Source organism: Rattus norvegicus, chromosome 14 (assembly GCF_036323735.1).
Source record: "Rattus norvegicus strain BN/NHsdMcwi chromosome 14, GRCr8, whole genome shotgun sequence".
In the NCBI taxonomy this organism is placed as follows: Eukaryota; Metazoa; Chordata; class Mammalia; order Rodentia; family Muridae; genus Rattus; species Rattus norvegicus.
The window spans coordinates 24274109-24296811 of NC_086032.1; the positions used below are offsets into that span (position 1 = coordinate 24274109).

The window sequence follows — 22703 nt, forward strand, 5'->3', positions numbered from 1 at the left end:
ATTTAGTAAAGGAGACAGTCTTCGTTCACTACACTTATCTGTAGGCATAACAATAGGAGTCACGTAGTAAAGGATTATGCTAGCCTAGAAAAGAGGCAGTAGAAGAACCCGATTCCCCCAGGCACTCTGATCCATGATGTAACTAACAGGTTGGTTTCCAGTACAAAGCTTGATTTCTCTCCAATTATGTGGGCCTTAAATCCAATTAGACAGCTAGGGGTTGCTACCAACATCTGAGTGTAAGTTACTGCACCTTTTATCATACTGGTAACGTTTTGTGGTTCATAGGTGTTATGGGCCAATAGAAATCTTTATTTTTCTCTCCCTTGGTATCCTGAATAATGTTTTCATATTAGACCACAGGAGAAAAGCTTTTAGGTTAGTTCCATATCAAATCATACATGTCCTATATTCTAAGAGTGTAGTGTCTTCAGTAACAGTTGACACTCTCAATTTCTAAGAGGCAGCCAAGGCCTACATTGTTAATCTATATTGTTTTGAAGATCATTTGGATTACCGCATCCAATTATTTATATCAAGCTAGGTATATATAAGATATGATTCCCAGAGATTTTATTAAAAATAAAAAAATACCAAACAAACAAACCAAGTGTTATTTGACTGGCATCCTTCCCTCTCTTATATTATGGCTTCTTTCCCTTTAGCTGACTGTAGCTCCATTTCTGTTGTAACCTCCAAGAGCTGAATTTAAAAACCTTGACATTTTCTAAATCAAACATTCTTCAAAATCTAGGAAGTTTGTGATTAACTCTGATGGATGCAAATACATAACAAATTATTCCATCCTGATTGTTAGGATTTGGCCTTTTTTATTTCCTAACTTTGCCTTAGTGTGGTGTACTATGTCTCATATTATGTCTTATTCAGGTTTCAAAAATTTGAAAAATCACCAGATTTAAATTTAAACATCTTTTTATATAATCAAGAAATAAAATAAAAATATAATGTATTACAAATTATGTTATATACACAATTCTATTTAAGAGATGGGCACATATATTTGTGTATAAATACACACACACACATACACACACACACACACACACACACACATTTAACTTCACAATGTTTCTAATTAAGGTCTTCTTTCCTATTATATACCACTCCTTATGCAGGCATCACTTATACTAAAATCTATTATCCACTAGTGTAACATCTTTCAATGCACCCATCCACATTTTCACACACACAGCCAGATCTTCATGTAAATGTTTCCTTCATATGCATATTCAGCCACTATTAATCTGTGTATTGAAAATATTTGGGGGATAATTGTATGTTCTCTGAACATAGAGTTTACTTCTGAAATTAGCTCATAAATCAATGCTATTTAAAAAAAACTAACATGGCTTCTACATTATGTTGGCTTTCATAGGTAACCTTGCAAAATATATTTATTTCTGCTTTGTGAGAATGTACTCTGTTACATTAGGTGGTTTAGTTGTGTGAAAACATTATGTAATATACACAGCATAGCCATTACCACTATGGACCATACAGTCTTATGGAATATTGAATCCATACTTGTTTTATCATTAGCCAAAATGTAGTTGTAGATGGGACTTGACTGTAGTAAACCATTTACGTAAAAATGGAAAGTGTCAACTTTTGTATCTTTAAGACTCAAAACCAGTTCTCTAGAATATCAGGATATAGATGCACACCACTACTCGATTGAGATTTTTCATTTATTTTATAATCCTATATTGAGTTTGCTCCTGTTAGGGAAAAATATTAACTCTTTGTTTCATCATACCCAAAGATCCTGACAAAATATCTTAGCACATGATAAATATGGATTTATGGCTAAATTTCAAATGTGTTGTGATCTCATGGATTCAGATATATAGGAAGGAATATATTGGTTTCTGCATTTTCATTAGAATTAGTTAACTAATAAACATTCTAGTAGATATTAACAACATCACAAGTGTGATTTGTGATGAAATAAATGGGGAAACAAGAAAACAATTTTCTTTCTTTTTTATTTTGCGATATAATATGCTTTATAGAATACCTTAAATATGACCTATATAATAATTTATTCTTTAACATCTAATATAATAAATAACAAATGTTAAATATCAGTAATATTTGTAAACATAAACTAGCAAAACAAAAAATGTTATCTAGCAAATAACATGTATATTTCTATAAGAGGAACTCAGGTTAAAGAATCTATACAATTTGGAAACCCAGGATATTGAATGCTTAGTGCATTTTATTAAACACGTTTTCATAAAATGCTATCATCAGGAATCTATATTCTCTAAAATATAAGGTAAAATTATTTGTCTACATTTGAGGAGACTGTAAAGATAGGAGTCTAGGAGAGCTATAATTCTATTACGTGGTTATCAGGAGTGTTAGCTAACTATCTACAGCCCTAAGTATTAATATTCCTTAACAACTTTCGTCAGAAAAATAACTTTTTCCAGTAAAGATAAAAATGTAATAATGTAATAATAGTAATACAATAACACGCCGATCTTTACACAGTGTAGGTTGCAATTTCAAGACTCTATTAACCATGTTATTATTTATTTGTGTTGTCTTACAGCTCCTTCTCCAGTCACCAACGTGAAGAAGGGGAAGATCGCAAAGAACAGCATTTCTTTGTCTTGGCAAGAGCCAGATCGCCCCAATGGGATCATCCTGGAGTACGAAATCAAGTACTTTGAAAAGGTGGGACTAGGAAAATACAGATCTTTTTCTGTTTTTCTTTCCACTTTAGCAACTTCACTTCTAGATTAGTAGAAGAGGGAGTTGTATGCTTATGTGTAAATCAATACAAACCTGTTTTTCTGTCACACTCCAGATACCTCCAGTGTGCCCTTCTTGTCACATTCTATGGTGGCAGTTCATGAATAAAAGTCCTGTCACCTCAAGCATACAAAACTGAGGTTGGATTCACAGAACCCAAATAATTGTCAAGTGGGTATGGCGACCACATGAAGTTTCTGTATCAGAAATCACAGTAAGGGTTGAGGTCCGTAAGGAAGCTATTAAGCCATGCTAGTGATGTTGGTGAGGCTACAACATTGAGTCAGGTGAATGGAAGACCAGGATGACTCAATATCTCAAACTCTGGTCTCCAAATGCATATGCGTGTGTGCACTCTTATCCACATATAGACATATGTTCAGAAAACACACAAAATAGTATATCTATATCTATCTATGTATCTATGTATCTATGTATCTATCTATATACTATCTATCTAGAGAGAGAGAGAAATCATAAGTCATTTTGAAAGTGTAGTAAAGTTTTAACTTGTTGATTTTCAATAGTGAATGCAATAGTATACAAGCAAAACTATTTGTGTTTATGGCCAGTAACTTCCCCACAATAATGGTTCTGTTAAGGTATGAGAAATTCACACACACACACACACACACAGTCTAATACTCTACATAAGTTAAATTTTTGAGGAAAAACTATTGGACATGTTTTATTTATATTCTGTTTTCATGATTTCTTATGCTTTCCTGAATAACTTATGACTTAAATTAATACCTAAAAATTAAAGACACACACACACACACACACACACACACACACTCACACAATTGTTATTACCCTCTTATTTTGTTTTGACTCAAGTAAGCTATTGAAAGAGGATCAAATTTTTGGCAGCTCAGAGTAAGTTTATCATTTCTACCTATAGACTGGCATAGGTGGCTGAAATAATGAAGTCACCATCTAAATATGATTTTGTGTGGCTATCTAATAGGATGTCCTTAGAATAAATTGAGTTCTATTGAAGAGTAGAAGTTAGATAGTTCAAACCAGTTTCAAAATGAGAATAAGAGACCTTATTTTCATCAAGTCAACTCCATTCGTGTCCCATTTTAATTTATTCTTATTCTCCTCTCCCACTATCTTCCTGGGTGTGTAGTTATCCACACCAAAAAATGTAGCATCGAATGCACTAAAATACATGAAGAGAGCATCTTTGAAATAAAATATTTTGCAGCATGGTTGATAAGGTTTTTCAGTCAACAAAATTGGAGTTAATGTGGTGAAATATAGCGGCTTCACTGATTTCCATTATTCTGAGATAATTGCCTTTTAATACCAGATATCTGAAATATAAACACATAGCCTAAGTAATGATTTGTAAATTAAGATTACATTTGTTATTTGGTTTTGTAAGCATTACTAATCCACACAATGCAAAGTTACATAGACTACACATAAAGAAACATATGTAAACTTTCACTATAAACGTTTTATATATCCAAACATTATTTTTATTAAAATAAATTTTAACATTGATATCTTTATACCAAAAGCTATATAAATGATCATATGTCATTATCAATACTGAAACATAGTTTATTAGCACTAACACTAAGCATTTAATATATGTTTGTGTGTTTACATGGTTTTTTTGTATTCAACCGATGATGTAGACCAATTAACATTACTCATGCTCTTACACCTAGAATTCCTTCCCTGCCTCCCTGGTTCATAACCTCGTCTTTATTTATGGGTTTCAAGAATATGTGCATGACTCAGGATCGCAAAAGATGTCTGTCTCTTTCATTCTTTAAACTGCTGCTTCTGATCGAACACAGATATTAAATGTAGCTTGGGAAGAGTTACTTTCTGTTGCTACTCCTGGTGAGCTTCATCCATGTTCTGGAATGCTTTTCCTCAAAATAAAATTTCTTTTTCATTATCTGACGTTCAACACGATCTGTTCTTTAATAATTTGCATACAATTGCAGATTTATATATTTTATTACCTCAGTGATTGAGAGTAAGAAAAATTATTTGAAGCCTGGAGAAATCTCAGTTGGCAAAACACTTGCTGAAAATGTGTATAGACATGATTTTGATACCTAGGATCCATGTGACAATTCCACGTGTGGTGACGTATGCTTGTAATCCCAGTATTCTGGAGTGTGATGCATGAGGACCTCTGGGACTTCCTGGCTAACTACTTGTTTAACTTCCTTTGAGCTTTAATTAAATGGAAGACAGTCTCAATGGAAGTAGACAACATTTCAGAAGATGCCACCGAGAGATTGCCTTCTGGTCTTCAAACCTATGTGCACAATTGCAAATGTGAACCTGTGTATACCTGTATACACAATAGCATTCACATGTGCACACACACACACACACACACACACACACACACACACACATATTGAATCACTTGATTTGGGAAAACACTTTCTATTTTATAAGGGTAAAATACAGTAATAAAAATAAATTGCCTATGTATACTCTTAAAAGTAACAATATGTATGGTATTTGATAAATGTTATAAATTCCTTTTGTTAATTTTATTAGTTTCCTGAACTTTTATTAAATTAAATTATTTAATATCCTCATATACACATAAAGATTGTCCTAACACTTAGAGAATGGAAGAGATAATGAGCCTTTATACCATGTTGAAGTGGGAGTTTTGGTAGATTTCCAGAGCTCATTTGGAAACTTCAGAGTGACACCGCTCTGTTATTGGATGGCTTTTGGCCAGCCACAGGTGGCACAGCCATCTAGGGCACATACACTTGCCAGCTGGCACATTTCCCCACCATTGCCCTGCTTTAATAGAGGTCATTGGACTCCTCTGCTCTGGCCTGGTGATGGGCTTATTGCCATCGCTTAATTAAAGGCAGAAGAAAAGGGGAAGCTGCCCCTTGACAGGCGGCTTGCCAGCTGGCTTCTTTTGCTGGGCCCTCCCTCACTACATGTGAGCAGTGTTCAGGAAGCAGCTGGGTAATGTAGCTCATTTGCTCAGCTGGGGCACCACTGCAGTGAATGTCCCCACCCTGACCAACGATTTGGCAGCCAGGTGTCTGTGGTTGCTGAAGAGGTCTACATATATCTACAGATATAGTTTGTAACCAGATGAAAATTACCTTGCTACAGTGATTTAGAAATTGAAGGGAACATAAATTTTCTCCAATACTGACTGTATTAGTGGTGTAAAATATTGGTTTTCCTCACTTCCATAAAGTCTTTACTGTTATGTTTTTAAATATGGTATTGAGCTAACTCATCAAGACAGAGGGCAACCAGATTTAGATATAGAAATAACTAAGATTTGTTCATCATAAAATCAAACAATGTCGTCTTTTGTGGAATTGGTGTTGAGTCACACATTACTTCAAATACCCCTAGAGGTTTTGTGTAATGACTTTATTTTGATGAAAAAAAATGCAATATATTTACATGATGCATTTTATTGTTGTTTTATCTTAGTTTCAACCATAAAAGGTTTTGAGTCATCAAAGTTATCCATTTATTGTGTTGTGATTTTCCTCTCTATTGATAGACTTTCATTTCCACTTTAAATAAGAAGACTGGAGCCTTATAAGTGCACGTTAATCATATATTTAGAATTCAAGTGTCAACACTCCTGTGCTGTTAAAACATCATTCTTATTTTATATTAAAATCTTTATTGTTTTATGTTTATGAGAAAAAACTCAAAACCATAGGTAATATATATTTAGATAAACAGTAGCTTTTGCTATATTTCTCTTCACAAAGTTAAACTTTCTTCAAAGAGCTAAAAATAATATTAGCAAACAGATATTGAATCATTTTCTACTTAAAGTTATTGCTACAGTCATAGCCAAACAGAAAATGTGTCACTTAGAACTTATGATATTTAGACTCAAAATTAAAAAATAGTGAATGGTATAATTGGGCTTATTCAGTCATATACTTGAGCATCCTATGAACCCTCAGTAACTACAATAGATTATTAAAACACTCTTTACAATATTTAAGACTCCTCAAGGAATGACAGTTTTTCACTGCTGTCCTCTTAGCACCAACACAATGGATAGTAGTAGTAGTAGTAGTAGTAGTAGTAGTAGTAGTAGTAGTAGTAGTAGAAGAAGAAGAAGAAGAAGAAGAAGAAGAAGAAGAAGAGCTCATGAATAAAGAAATTGCTATTAAGCCTCACCTTCTGACATTTAATTATGTACTTTAACTCCCCTATAAAAAATGCTGGATTTTCTCAATATTTTACAGATTAAGCTCTTAATCTGTGCATTCAAAACAAAAGATCAACAATAGTCCGAAAAGAATCAGAAAACCTATTTCTATTAGAAACTAGACCATCCTTATCTAGAGGTGAATTTGGATATAACTAAGTTCACGGTAATTTGATAGCATGAGGTATGTGTGTGAGGACTGATTAGCTTTAGGACCAGTGTGCTTACAGGTTTAAGTCTTATGTAGTATTGGTGGTGAAACAGAGAGTGGTTAGAAGTTACCTTGATAAAGTGGAACAATGGATGAGTTGAGCGTCCCTTGAATCATGTATATTGATCCATAATCGGTCTTCATGCTCCTTACTTGTTTCATTCTTGCCACATTCTGATAAAGACATTCAGGCAATAGATTGTATTCCAAAGTAAAAGTGACCATACTATAACAGCATGTCAGTTTGCGATCAGTGTCGCGGTAACTTCTGCCGATCATCCTCAGACACAGAGGGGCCACATGGTTGGTGAAGACTTCAGTTGTCTCTCCAGTGGGAACATATTTTCTTTGTTTAGCTTCCAACTCTTTTTTGAATGCGTGTTCTATTTGTAACCACTGAGTAACTCGATTTCCCTTACAACAGGACCTTTTATAAAATGAAAATAAAACGTCCTGTATTCTTGAGATTTTCTTTACTGCTTCCCAGGTTTAGATCAAATCAGTCAAACTTCAGGTGTGTTGGAAGCACCCTTTTCTTCTCACCTGCTTTAAATATGATTAAAAATCTAATTCGTAGATTTAAAGCTTACATCTAACATGAGCGCACAGGAGAAAATTTCAGCATGATGTGAGATGAACAAATACGTTAGGTGTACTGCAAGACGGCATTCCTCAGAAACAAGCACGTAGTCTTAGAAAAATGCCGTCTGCTCAACAAAGCTCTCCTGTAATGTTTTTAAAGATTCATTCTGTGTGTGTGTGTTGGGGGTGGGTTTCTGGGTGTGTGTCTGGGCAAGAGCCTCTAGACTTAAGAAAAGGGCCTCAGACCAGTTGAAACTGGAGTTACAGGTGGTCGCTTGTCATTCTATTGGGAGCTGAGAACTGATCTTGAGTCTTCTGAAGGCCAGACATGCCCTTAACCCTTTCTCTAGACACGCTTGTACTGGGATTAAATGTTATAAATTTATTATTGCCAAGGCACGTATGACATATCAGTAAAAACAATGTCATCAACTTTTGGAAATATTTCCAGCAATAAAACTGCTTCAAGGGTAAGAATTCGAGCTTAGGTTTGGTTTTCAACACCCGGAAAGTCTTTGGTTTCTGGTCCATTTTATGAGTTTTCTGTGTTTTGTCATTACTTCCTATGTTGAAGACTGATTTGTTTATTTATTTATTTTTTTGGCCTGTATTACGTGTACGATTCAAGGACCAAGAGACCAGCTACACAATTATCAAGTCTAAAGAGACCACTATTACGGCAGAGGGCCTGAAACCTGCGTCTGTGTATGTCTTCCAAATTCGAGCACGTACAGCAGCAGGCTACGGCGTCTTCAGTCGACGGTTTGAGTTTGAAACCACACCAGTGTGTAAGTCATTTTAATTACTGCCAGCTCTTGTCTCCGTAATGGTTACCAGAAGAGAGTCCGTGGATCGATAGGCTCCCGGGGCTCTCTGTCAGCTCCATTCTTTCCCATCTCTCCAGTCCCGACCCCTTCAGGTAGGAGGCCTCTGCCATGCTATAATAGTAGGTCTGTAGGTTAACACTGTGTGTCTCGCCTCCTTGCTTTGGTCCACCGGGAGCTGCTACATCAAGCATCTTAAGAAATGTTTAAACCGTGCTTTTAAAGACTCCGTTCCCCCAGGTGCCATGCTTTATTGAATTATTGCCATTTACTTTTTACTTGTTTTATTGAACTATGCTACTTTAGTCTTTCTAGGAAAATTCTACAGGGAGCTTCCTTTAGCATTGAATTTGACAAGAAAGCGGTGCTTTCAGAATCCAATCTGATTTCCTAAAGTAAAAATTAAATCTATGTCAGAATCTTGGAATGGAGAATCTGGAAATGGTTCTGAAATGCTCTGCGGTGCCCACTTCTTGTTCAATTTCATAAAACATAACCTCGGGCTTCAACAAAAGGTATTAGATCACTTGTCCTAAAGAAAACACATTAATGCTAAATTAGAGTACAAAGCTACGCTTCGTCTATGTGCAAATGAGCTGCTACTATTGGTTTTCTGTTAAGAAGGAAACATACATGAGGAATGTAAAATGTTATGTGTGTGGGTATGTATTTGTGACTGTATGTATGTGTGTGTGCACACAGGCATCCTTGTGTACTTGTGTGAATATGTCTATGTGTGTATGCTTCACCTAGCTCCATAATTTTCACTGAAAAAGAAAACACAGTTTTAAAAATGAGAATATAGTTATTGGATTAAATAACTATTGGAATTATTATTAAAATACAGTTTTAGAAAAACTCATAAGACATTGCCCTGAAGGAAAAAAATTGCTTTTCAGTTTAAAGCCTTTGTAATTGATTTACTTAAATAATTTTTTTCAGTGACAAATGGGATCCCTAATGCTACTTCACTACCTCATTACATATTGTAAAGAAAAAGATCTCATTGGTAGAAATTACTTCTTTTCTATTTTAAGACAATTGTGTGCTTGAGATTAATTAAAAATACAGACTTTGATTCAAATGCTTTTAAGTAAATTTAATATTTCAAATGAATTAAATCTTTTAAATAAATTTAATATTGCATTTTACACAGTCAAAACATATAAAATATGAAATACAAGTTATTTAATTGCAAACTTTAATCTTAAAATGGAATTTTAGAAAAAATAAGTTATGAAACCTGCTGATTGTAATAGCCTTAGTTAAAGGTATATTCTATTAGTGTTGAGTCCTGCTATAGCCTAAAACTCTAGGAAGAAAGTATATAAAAACATTATATATCTATATACATATATACATGTGTACATATGTATATATTTCACATTTATTATCATATAAGATTAAATGCTGTAAAATTACAGAAATTTAAAATCTCAAGTATGATTTTGTTTGGGATTTGTTCAAACACTACCTTTTGTTTAGGAATTCAATACTCCATTCTTTATATTTACTGAATGGTAGTTTTTTGGTGTTCCCTTTCAGCTACTATCCTTTGTAGCCCCATCATGTGTCCCTCCCCAATTTTCCAGTTGATAGCCTCTTATTATTTGATTGTTATTAGACTGTACTGTCTGCCTCTTGTTACCTATAATTAGAAATTATTTTTATTTGAATCTCTATGTACACATTTTGCAAGCATTTATACATATCGTGCTTTACATATTATCTTTTAAGCTTCATGATAAATCACCTCTAGGATACAGTTCTATAAGAAAGCAGAGGAAAACAATGTGCTTAAGTGCCCTAAGGGATGGCATTTTGGAAAACCAAAGTAGAGGAACCAGGTATTAATAATGACAAAGTCCAGAGATTTTGATTTCCTATTTTTGAACTGCTTTGTAAAGAAGCATATAGAAGTTGTGTTCACACTAAATTATTTATAATTTTATCCCTTCTCTGGAGACATAAATTTTCCAAGCTGATACATAATGCACCATCATGAAGATCCCCTTTTGTTTCTCTTCCTGACTGTACCCACAGATTGAAAAACAAAACTTCATTCATTAGTGATAACTGAAATCCATTAGCATTTTGTGCCAATTGCTTTTCTGTTGCTGTGATAAAATACCACAGCCAAAGCAATCTAGAAAAGAAAGAATTTATTTGAGTTCAGTGGGTAATAGTCCATCACTGCAGGGAGACATGAACCAAGGCACTGTGGGAGTGGAAGAAAGAGTGGACACATCACACTTTGAGCATGAAATAAACCGAAAATGATGCAATGTTTTAACTCTCAGACCTACTTGAAGTATCTACTCAAGAATGCTGCATCACCTAAGTCCCCACAAATAACTCTACCAATTGTAGACCACGTGTTCAAACATCAAAGTCTACTGGGGATATTCTCACTCAACCAGCAATATGTGTTTTCCCTTTTAATTTGGCATCAGGTCAAGGATTTAGAGGAGCCATATTATATTTTCCATATACTTCATACTTCATGATTATTTTTATTTTTGTTCTAGGTTTTGATTTACACTGAGCCAATTTCTCCAGCAAAACACAAAGAGAGAGAGAGAGAGAGAGAGAGAGAGAGAGAGAGAGAATGAGAGACAGAGACAGAGACAGAGACAGAGACAGAGACAGAGACAGAGACAGAGAAATGAACAGAGAGGGAGTTAGCAGATATACATATAAGTACAGGCATCCATGTCGTAAGCAATATAGCTTAAAATTGTAATATCACAAAATAGGTAGTTGGGGACTTCCCCAGGAATTACAAAATGTAGAATGAGTAAAACTAGAAAATAAATCCGTGAGAATTCCTAATTTTCTTAAATGATACCTTTCAACATATTTTAAGGTATTTTTAAACTTTGTATTGGTGTTTTCAAAATATTTCTCATCTGGTCTTCAAAAATTAAATTATTGATCGCCTATTACTTACTAAATATGCATAAGACAATGAGAAACTATACTACTTAAACATTAGTATCTTTAATATTTAGCAAATTGAATAGATTAAAAGAGTGACCAGGTGTCACTTTTTTTCTATAGCCAAAGAACAAACAGCTATGTAATTAAGACGGAGAAAACATAAATTCTTTTAGGGTTAATATACTAATAATAGAATTTGGTGCTTTTTCATGAAAACAAATCAATCAATTGATAGAACTAATTTTTGATGTTGTGTATTCTATAAGGAATAATTCACAAATCACAATATTGTTTATGTCTTTTCTCAAACTGTGAGGGTAGAAATGCTATGTAGGTGTCAGTTTTAAAGGTGTTCAGGTTTCTGTGACAATATTATTCACATAAACAGAAATATTTACTGAACAAAAAAATCTGACTTAATCTTTGGAAGTATATGATTATTGGAAACCAAAATTCGACCTTAGGATTAATAACTGTTAACTGATATTATAAACAGAGCTTTATCTATTGGAGAGCAAGTGAAGAAGACAGGAAAAAGGAGAGGGCAGTAGAGAAATAAAGAAAAGAGAGGGAGGAGGAAGGGAACATAGAATTCATCAAGTTCAATCACATAAAGATTTGTGGTGAGATACTGGCACAGAGAGCCCTAGAAATTAAACATCCATAGATGTTGCCAATAGAAACAAAAGAAATGATCCATTTTGGTTACCCAAGCCACAGGAAGACACAGTTTAAGTTGTGAGATATATGTTCCAAAAGGAGAAATTATTTATCATAGTGCAGAAATGTAAATGACATACTCATCAGATTCACAAACATCACACATAGGCTCAGAAGCAGAAGAACGTTTTGAGAAAGGTGGAGCAATATAAACTCTTTCATTAGATGAGGCTCTGTCCATATAACTCACTCAAAATGCCGACAAATAGGAACAAGAAGGTAAATAAAACAGAAGAAAATAAATAGGAAGTGATAAACAAGCATACGTACCTAAGTAGGTTAGCAGTTAAGACATTGTATTAAGGTCTTAGAGGCAGAAAAATGGAAAAGGAATGATTTTAACTATGACATGATACGAGAGAGAGAGAGAGAGAGAGAGAGAGAGAGAGAGAGAGAGAGAGAGAGAGAGAGAGAGAGACTGTGTATTTATGCCAAATCACAGGGTCTAACTTGACTAGTCTAGTTTTTCTAGGAGGCTTGACATTTCTAAAATGTAGGAAAGTGATGGTTAATGCCCAGGAAATAAGAACAAGACTCATTATAGGGATACTTTTATTTTAAAATGAATGGATCAAATATGTGAATTCAAGTTGGAGTTGTCTCCTACTAGAAGTAATACAGAACCTATTCAATATTGAACTGGGATTTTTAAAATATTTTCCTTATTGTTTGAAATATTTGTACAACTGTACAGTGTATTCTTTTCAAATTTTTTATTCATTTTTACATTCCAGATTTAATTCCCCTCCTGGTCCACCCTCTGACTGCTCCACATTCCATAACTCCTCCCAACTAACCCCATCCACACCTTCAACCCCATCCTCATCTCCATGAGGATGTCCCTACCACACTCACCCCACTAGACCTCTAAACTTTCTGGGGCTTCTAGTCTCCTGAGGGTTAGATGCATCTTCTCTGTCTGAACCCAGACCCCAAAGTCCTCTGCTCTATATGTGTTGGGGACCTCATCTCAGCTGGTGTATGCTGCCTGGTTGGTGATCAGGTGTCTGAGAGATCTCAGGGGTCCAGGTTAATTGAGACTGCTGGTCCTTCTACAGGGTCACCCTCATCCTCAGTGTCCTCCAGCTTTTCCCTAATTCAACCAGAGGGTTCAGCAGCTTCTGTTCATTGGTTGGGTGCACATATCTGTATCTGACTCTTTCAGCTGCTTGTCCTTTGGAGGACAGTCATGATAGGTCCATTTTTGTAAGCATCCCATAGCCTCAATAATGGTGTCAGGTCTTGGAGCCTCCCTTGAGCCCACTTTAGGCCAGTCATTAGATCTTCTTTTCCTCAGGCTCTTCTCCATTTCCATCCTTGCATTTCTTTCAGACAGGAAGATTTATGGAGCCAAAGTTTTGACTATGGGATAGCAACCCCATCCTTCACTTAATGCCCTGTCTTTCTGCTGGAGGTGGGCTTAACAAGTTCCATTTCCCTACTGTAGGGCATTTCATCTAGGGTACCCCCTTTGACAGTCTCTCACTTTCTAGGTCTCTGGTACATTCTTGAGGGTCCTCCCAACCTCTTGAGGGTCTTCCTGAAGTCACCTGTTTCCATTCTTTTTGCTGGCCCTCAGGGCTTCAGTCCTTTCCCCCACCCAATACCAGATCATGTTCCCCTCTCCCTCCACACCTATCTCCTTTCCCTCTCAGGTCCCTCCCTTCTCTTTTGTGGTTGCTTCCTTTCCTTTTCCAAGGGGGACTGAGGCATCCTCACTTGGGTCCTTCAGGATGTTGACTTTTTGAGTTCTGTAGACTGTATTTTGGATATTCTGTACTTTTTTTTTTTTTGCTAATATCCACTTATTAGTGAGTACATACCGTGCATGTCATATTGGGTCTGAGTTACTTCACTCAGCATAGAATTTTCTAGTTCCACCCATTTGCCTGTAAAATTCAGGATGTCCTTGTTCTTAATAGCTGAGTAGTATTCCATTGTGTAAATGGACCACATTTTCGGCATCTATTCTTCTGTGGTGGGACATCTGTTTTTGTTTTGTTTTCCGGCTTCTGGTTATCACATATAAGACTGCTATGAACATAGTGGAACAAGTATCCCTGTGGTGTGGTGGGGCATCTTTTGGGTATATTCCCAAGAGCGGTATTTCTGGGTCTTTAGGACATTCTATTTCCAATTTTCTGAGGAACCTCCAAATTGATTTCCAAAGTGGTTGTACGAGTTTGCAATCCTACCAACAATGAAGGAGTGCTGCTCTTTCTCCACACCCTCGCCAACACGTGTTCTCACCTGAGGCTTTGATCTTAGTCATTTTGACTGGTGAAAGATGTATCTCAGGGTTGTTTCAATTTGCATTTCTCCAATCACTGAGGACTTCGTACACTTCTTTAGGTGCTTCTCCGTCATTTCAGAATCCTTTGTGGTGATTTCTCAGTTTAGTACTATACCCCATTTTTGGTGGTTAGCTTTTTGAGTACTTTATATATTTTGGATATTAGCCCTCTATTGAGGTAGGATTAGTGAAGATTTTAAAGATTTTGTCCCAATCTGTAAGTTACTGATTTGTCTTATTGATTATGTCCTTTGCCTTGCAGAAACTTTCCAGTTTCATGACGTCGCATTTATCGATTCTTTATGTCATTAGAATTCTGTTTAGGAAATTTCACCCTGTGCCAATGAGTTCCAGGCTCTTCCCAACTTTCTCTTCTATTAGATTGAGTGTATCTGGTTTTATGTTGAGGTCCTTGATCCATTTGGACTTGAACTTTGTGCATGGTAACAAATATGGGTCTATTTTCATTTTTCTATATACACACTGCCAGTTAGACCAGCAGCATTTATTGAAGATGCTTCCTCTTTTCTCCGTTGAATATTTTTGGTTTCTTTGTCAAAGATCAAAGGGGCATGGTGTGTTGTTTTATTTCTGGGTCATCAATTTTATTTCACTGATCTGTCTCTGTACCAGTACCATGCAGTTTTTATTACTATTGCTCTGACAGTGATCCCCCCATCCCTTCTTTTATTGTTAAGAATTGTTTTCTCTATTCTGGGTTTTTTGTCTTTCCAGATGTATTCGAGAATTTCTCTTTCCATGTCTTTGAAGAATTGTGTTGGGATTTTGATGGGGATTGCCTTGAATCTGTAGATTGCTTTGGTTAGATGGACATTTTTATTATATTAATTCTACCCATCCATGAGCATGGGAGATCTCTCTATTTTCTGAGATCTCCTTCAATTTCTTTCTTGAGAGACTGGAAATTCTTATCATACACATCTTTCACTTGTTTGGTTAGAGTTATCCCTAGGTATTTTATATTATCTGCTACTATTGTGAAGGGAGTTGCTTCCCTAATTTCTTTCTCAGCCTGTTTATCATTTGTATAAAGAAAGGCTACTGATTTATTTGAGTTAATTTTATATCCAGCCACTTTGCTGAAGTTGTTAATTAGCTGGAGAAGATCTCTGGTAGAATTTTTGGGGGTTGCTTAAGTATACTATCTTATTATCGGCAAACAATGTTACCTTTAATTCTTCTTTGCCACGTTGTATCTCCTTGATCTCTTTTCCTTGTCTTATTGCTCTAGCTAGCAATTCCAGTACTATACTGAATAGATATGGGGAGAATGGGCATCCTTGCCTTGTCCCCAATTTTATTGGGGTTGCTTCAAGTGTTTCTCCACTTAATTTAATATTGGCTGTTTGTTTAAAGTAAATTGGTTTTATTATGTTTAGGTATGAGCCTTGAATTCCTGATCTCTCCTATACTTTTAACATGAAGGGGTATTGTATTTTGTCAAATACTTTTGCTGCATCTAAGGATATGATCATGTGATTTTTTTTGAGTTTGTTTATACAGTGGATTACATTTATGGGTTTTCATATATTGAAACAACCTTGCATCCCCGGGATGAAGTCTACTTGATTGTGGTGAATGATGGTTTTGATGTATTCTTGAATTCAGTTTGCAAGAATTTTATTGAGGATATTTGATTGCTATTCATAAGCCAGATTTTTCTGAAGTTCTCTTTTTTGGTAGAGTCCTTGTGTGCTTTAGGTATCAGAATAATTGTGGCTTCATAGACTGAATTAGACAGTGCTCCTTCTGTTTCTTTTTTACGGAATAGTTTGAAGAATATTGGTGTCAGGTATTCTTTGAAGGTCTGGTAGAATTCTGAATGAAATCCATCTGGTCCTGGGCTCTTTTTGTGTGGAGGTTTTTAATGACTTCTATTTCTTTATGGGATATAATCCTGTTCAGAAAGTTTACCTGCTCTTGATTTAACTTTGGTATGTGGTATCTGACTTGAAAACCATCCATTTTATCTAGATTTTCAAGTTATTTTGAGTATAGGCTTTTGTATTAGGATCTGATTTTTTTTTAATTTCCTCAGTTTCTGTTGATATGTCTCCCTTTTCATTTCTTATTTTAATTTGGATACCCACTCTGGGCCCTTTAGTTAGTTTGGCTAGGGGTTTATCTATCTTGTTGATTCACTCTAAGAACCAGCTTTTGGTTTTCCTGATTCTTTGTATTGTTCTCTTTTTTCTAATTGGTTGGTTTCAGCTCCAAATTTGACAATTTCCTGCCATCTATTCCTTTTGGCTGAGTTTGCTTATTTTTTTCCAGAGCTCTCAGGTCTGCTGTTATGTTGCTAGTGTAAGATCTCTCCAGTTTCTTTATCAATGCACTTAGTGCTATGACTTTTCCTTTAACCCTGTTTTCATTGTCTCTCATAAGTTCGTGTATGATGTGTCAGCATTTTCATTAAATTCCAGGAAGTCTTTAATTTCTTTATTCATTACAATTATCATTAAGTAGAGATCTGTTCAGTTTCCATATGTATGTGGGTTCTCTGTTGCTTTTGCTATTATTGAAGACCAGCTTTAGGCCGTGATAATCTGATAGGGATATCCTAATCTTCTTGGATAGATTGAGGGTTGTTTTGTGACCAATTATTTTGTTGATTTTGGAGAAGGTACCATGAGACACTGAAAAGAAGGTGTATTCTTTTGTTTTAGGATAAAATATTCTGTAGATATCTGTTAAATCCATTTCGTTCATAACCTCTATTTGTTTCACTCTGTCTCTTTTTTGCAGTTGTTTCAATGACCTGTCCTTTGGTGAGCGTGTGTTGTTGAAGTATCCCACAATTTTTTTGTGGGGTTCAATGTATGTTTAGGAAAGTTTGTCTTTGGTAAAGTTTATTTTATTAATATGGGTGCCCTTGCATTTGGGGCATATATGCTCAGAACTAAGACTTACTCTTGGTGGATTTTCTTTTTGATGAATATGAAGTGTTCTTTCTCATCAAGCTTGATAACTTTTGGTTGAAAGTCTATTTCATTGGGTATTAGGTTGGCAACTCCAGCTTGTGTTTTGGGACCATTTGCTTGGAAGACTATTTTGGATAGTTTTATTCTGAGATAGTGTCTGTCTTTGTTATTGAAGTGTGTTCCTTATATGCAGCAAAATGCTGGATCTTGTTTGCATATCTATTCTATTATCTTATGTCCTTTTATTGGTAAGCTGAGTCCATTATTTTTGAGAGATATTAAAGACAGATGATTGTTGATTCCTCTTATAATTTAACCAAATTCATTTCTGACTTTATTTACCCTCAAGATTTCTCACTCCCATCTATGTATACTTTGTTTTTACCTCATAGAGTTCAGTTTGTACTGCTGGTATGCACATGAATGTAGGACTATTGCATGGACCAAATGTAGTTTTTTAGAAACAGTATGAGGGCGGATTGAGAAACACAATTCCATATGTAATCTGAGTTTAAAGATCTGTAAATCAAACCTTGGCTGGTGGTACTGGTTTGTGATAGTGGAATGTTTTTCTCCCTGAATAATTGCTATTCCATATCTAAGTTCCATTTCATTGAAATTGATCATGAGTTGATACAAACATTCATGTTAAAGAGCATGTAAATTAATCCAGATGACTCAGAGAGTAAGAGCAAGTGAATGCAGCCAGTCAATAAGCGCATGACTGACTTCTACAAGAACTTGGGCGACCTCTAGTGGATAAATAAGTTCAAATTAGTGTTTACTTCCTGATACTGGTGCTTATAGTGTAGTTATGAAAAGTATGCTCTTTTCAGAGTTATACAGAATCATGGTCTTTCAGTGACATGGTATGATGCCTATAAATTTTCAAATGGTTCAAGAAATGAATGTTGTACTTGACTTCCATAGGTTTCTGTAAGTTTGTGGTTGCCTCCAAAAATAAATCTAAGAAATAAACAACACAAAACTTAAAAGATATCCTCTGATCTCCAAACATATACTAACACAGCTACATCTAAACACACACACACACACACACACACACACACACACACACACACACGAATGAATGAATAAATGAATGAATGAATCAATACTTGAGCATTTTGTAAAATCCTTTGAACTGTGATTATTAGCCAAAATTAGAAGATGGAGAGATAGCTCAGTGTTTGAGAGCAGTGGCAATTCTTGTAGAGGTCTTAGGTATAATTCTCACCACCCACAAGAAGGCACTCAATCATTTGTAACTCTAGGAGATCTAATGCCCTCTTCTGGCCTCTGAGGGTAACAGGCTCAGATGGGGTACACTGCCACCAGTACAAGTAGAGCACACATAAACGTAAAATCAAAACAAGCACATATTAGAAAAGACAAGAAAAGGGAAGGTAAGGAGGTGGACTTGTACACTGCAAATAGTCTTACACTGCTTGTGGCCTAAGAATAGAATTTTGATTTTCTACTTTCTTAATTAAAAAAAAATATCTTTAACCTTTTTTTTTTTCTACAGTCCAGTCATTATCCCCCTTCTGGTCCATCCTCTGACAGTCCCTCATCCCATTCCTCTTCCTCCATCTCCAAGGGGATATCCACTCCTTTACCTTCAACCCCAACCCTATAGGCTTCCCCACTCCTTGGGGCCTCAAGCCTCTTGAGGATTAGGCGCATCTTCTCTCATTAAGACCAGGCCAGGAAGTTCTCTGCTGTATATGTGTCTGGGGCCTCATATCAGCTGGTGTATGCTGCCAGGCTGGTGGTTCAGTGTCTGAGAGATCTCGGGGGTCCAGGTTAGTTGAGATTGCTGGTCTTCTAATGGGGTATTCCTCTTCCTCATCTTCTTCCAGCCTTTGACTAACTCAACCACATGGGTCCCCAGCTTCTGTCCGTTGGTTGGGTGTAAGTATCTGGGTCAAACTCATTCTGTTGTTTACTTATATAAGCTGTTGAAAATATCTGAGTCTATAGAATGTCCTGACTGGGCTGATATGTAGGTCAAGGCAAGGAGTTGGTTATAAAATGAGCTCACCTTGGACAGAAACAATGTAGGCTTACAAGACAATACAGAGAGATGTGAAGTTACAAGTTATATAGAACAAAGAGGTGGTAAAAAGCAAACAAAATTTACTTGGTATTATTAGCCATTGTAGTTCATGTACTTGGTATTGTGAAGTTTTACAAGCACTGCTCTGAATCACCAAAATGATTCTGTCACTAAACAAGACATACATGCGTTAGGTACCCTATTCAGAGGACAAGGAAACCTAAAGGAAATTAGATTTGCTGTACATGCTTCTTAGATATTAAAAGAAAAAATATCATACCTATTTAGATACAACTACTTCAACATTTTATATTTACATTGTAACATTTGTATGGATGAAGTTAAAAATCTCTAAATCCATTTATTTAAAATGTATAGTAAAACAAGCATTGTAAATTTATCTAATCTATTCAGAAAGCCTTAAAGTTTGATATTTTCAGTGATCTTACATATAAAATACAGTGACTCATATTCTGCATGGAGTTACACTATTAAGTTATATTTAGAATTTTTGTATTGTGTTTTATTTCTGCAAGGTCAAAGCCCTATTATTTTGGGCATTTTTCTGCAGAAAGGAACTCCTGAGTTAACACATTTTGCTAGAGAATAGCAGCTGGGAACTCTCAAAATGTTAAACCCTGAATGTTCAACACTTTCTTATATACATGAGTGTGTTTGAAGTCACAGACAATATTCCCCTTAACCTTGTAAAATGTGGTACCCAGGTACTGTGAAATCTTCACTCTATTTTTATGATAGGCAGAAATAATCACTGTCTAGTGATGCCCTTGTTTTATATTTGGTGAGTAAACATTTTCTCCTTCTGATGCCTTCTGAGATCAGGTATTATAAGGGAACCATAGCTGGGTTTGTGTGAATTGCCTAAACCATGAAACCATTACCTACTGTGAAGCAGCTCACGTTTTGAGTGCTTGTGGTCCCTTTAACTACAAGTTCCTTTTTCTCTGTCTTCTATCAGCAGTTGCAGCATCTAATGATCAAAGCCAGATTCCCATCATTGCGGTGTCAGTGACGGTGGGAGTCATCTTGTTGGCAGTGATGATCGGCTTCCTCCTCAGTGGCAGGTAAGGGAGGAAAGAGTTTCTGAACCTTTGCAGCTGCTCCCCTCTTCACCTTGATCCAACTAGGAAGCTGTTAAGCACATCCTAAAACAAATCAAAGAAACAGCATGCCAGTAGATAATGTCTATGTGTGCCTTAGTTCTTAAGTCTTATCTTTTATGTACTGCTGCCAGTTGTTATCACACACATTCTCCCCTTCTTAACATCCTCTCTAGGCTGCACAGGAACAGCACTAACATGATACCATGTACTCTGATATTAATAGAGCCATACTGCTTTTGATAATACAATGTATTTCTAATTCTGCATATTTTCTGCCTCAAAATAATTTATCATTGCCTGATTCAATTTTGGAAGCTGCCTTCTAAGTGATTTGAAAAATAGGGTTACCATTTGTATCTGGCAGACATTCTGGAATATATATATATATATATATATATATATATATATATATGAATGAAATGAACAAACTTTGCAATGACTATTTTTATTTCAACTTCAACACAAAGACATCAATTGTTATGCATCCTTACTGAATATGATTTTTACTGAATGCTAAGCAGATAAATAACAAAATCCCACATATTGTATAGCTACCTTTCCAGTTTGAAAATGGGAGATAGACCTACAGAAGACATTATTCAGATGTTTTATGATAGATTATTTTTAAAACTTCCTAAAAGTATATATGGATGAATAAAGAGATCATTCATTGCTTTCTTATAACAAATATATTTCTATATATGTAAATGAAGCAATGATTAAAGATATTAAACTAAGGACAACTGCTTATTTAGAAATGGGATGTGGTGTCATTATGCAAAACTGGACAAAACGCTCTAACAGAAACAGTTGAGGTTGACAACATGTGACTATTTAATATAAGGTTCAAAAAAGTCATAAAATCAATTTATCTTCAGTTTTTTGTAAAGCTTACACAGCAATCTATTGCTTAATATTGATTTGGGAACAGCACCTAGTCATTTTGGGAATTTATAGCTGAGACATACCTCATGTTCTTTTGAGGAACATTACACCCAAGCTGTCCAGGGCACCTGTTCTGTCCTGCTCTCTTTCCTTCTCTTTGAACCGAACTAAGAGAGAACATGAGCTAACATTCCTCCTCCTGGGTCAGATGACATCATCAACCCTTGCAGGAAAAAGAAAAACAATCAAATGAACAATTTTGCAATTAAAGACCAAAAATTCATCGAGAAGTAAATAGAGGCTCTAATATTATCTAAGCAATTTTTTGTGTCCATGAAATTTATGCATTTTGTTACGTTTGCATTCTTTAATTTTAAGGGGTATTTGGGGGTTTGGTTGTTTGACAGAATTATCTTCAGCTCTTGCGTTTTATTTTGTATAGAAAGATTAGTTTGTGCTAATCTTTCTATCTACCTGAGGTCTAAGTGATGTGGTCTTTGGAAGGCTTTTCGTATCTCCTTAAAGGGTCTGAATGTCGCAGTTTTTGTTTGTTCTTAAGATAAGTTGTACTTATCTTCCTGTAATACCTAAGTTGTCTCGAATTAGCTCAAATGAGATGCAGTGAAAAAATTTAGCACACATTTAAGAAATTATATTAGGGCTCTGGGAAAATATTGAAAGCTCTCACGGATGCTCTGTACAGATGATGAATTACACTTATTTCTTTCAGTCTTAGTCGGGGTGACTATGCCTTTGATGAAACACCATAACCAAAGTAGTTAGGAGCAAAAGGTTGGTTTACCTTACACTTCCACATCATCATCCATCATCGAAGGAAGTCAGATCAAGAACTCAAACAGGGCAGGGATCTAGACCGAGACATCGATGAAGAGGCTTTGAAGTGGCGCGGCTTGCCAACCGTGGCTTGATCAGCCTGCTTTTTTATAGAACTCAGGACCACCAGCCCAAGGTTTGCACCATGCAGAATAGGCTGAGAACTCCCTCGATCAGTCACTAATTAAGACAATGCCCTAGAATAGAATAGCATTTTGGCATTTATTTTCAATCTTGGTTCCCTTCTTTCAGCTAACTCCATTCTATATCAATTAACACAGAGGCAGCCAACAAATTCCCTCTC

The 22703-nt window shown here is 35.6% G+C and overlaps 1 protein-coding gene across 10 annotated transcripts in view; it reads left to right on the plus strand.

The window, feature by feature from the left end:
- Epha5 (EPH receptor A5) overlaps positions 1–22703 on the plus strand; it is a 367455-nt gene that overhangs the window by 266709 nt on the left and 78043 nt on the right. For 6 of the 10 annotated variants that reach the window (XM_063273652.1, XM_063273653.1, XM_063273655.1 and 3 more), the window contains 3 exons: positions 2582–2706; positions 8407–8566; positions 20536–20641. In XM_063273652.1, the coding sequence (XP_063129722.1) occupies positions 2582–2706; positions 8407–8566; positions 20536–20641 (391 nt within the window). The remainder of the gene's footprint in view (positions 1–2581; positions 2707–8406; positions 8567–20535; positions 20642–22703) is intronic. The other 4 variants (XM_063273654.1, XM_063273660.1, NM_001169137.3 and 1 more) reach the window with 1 other exon arrangement.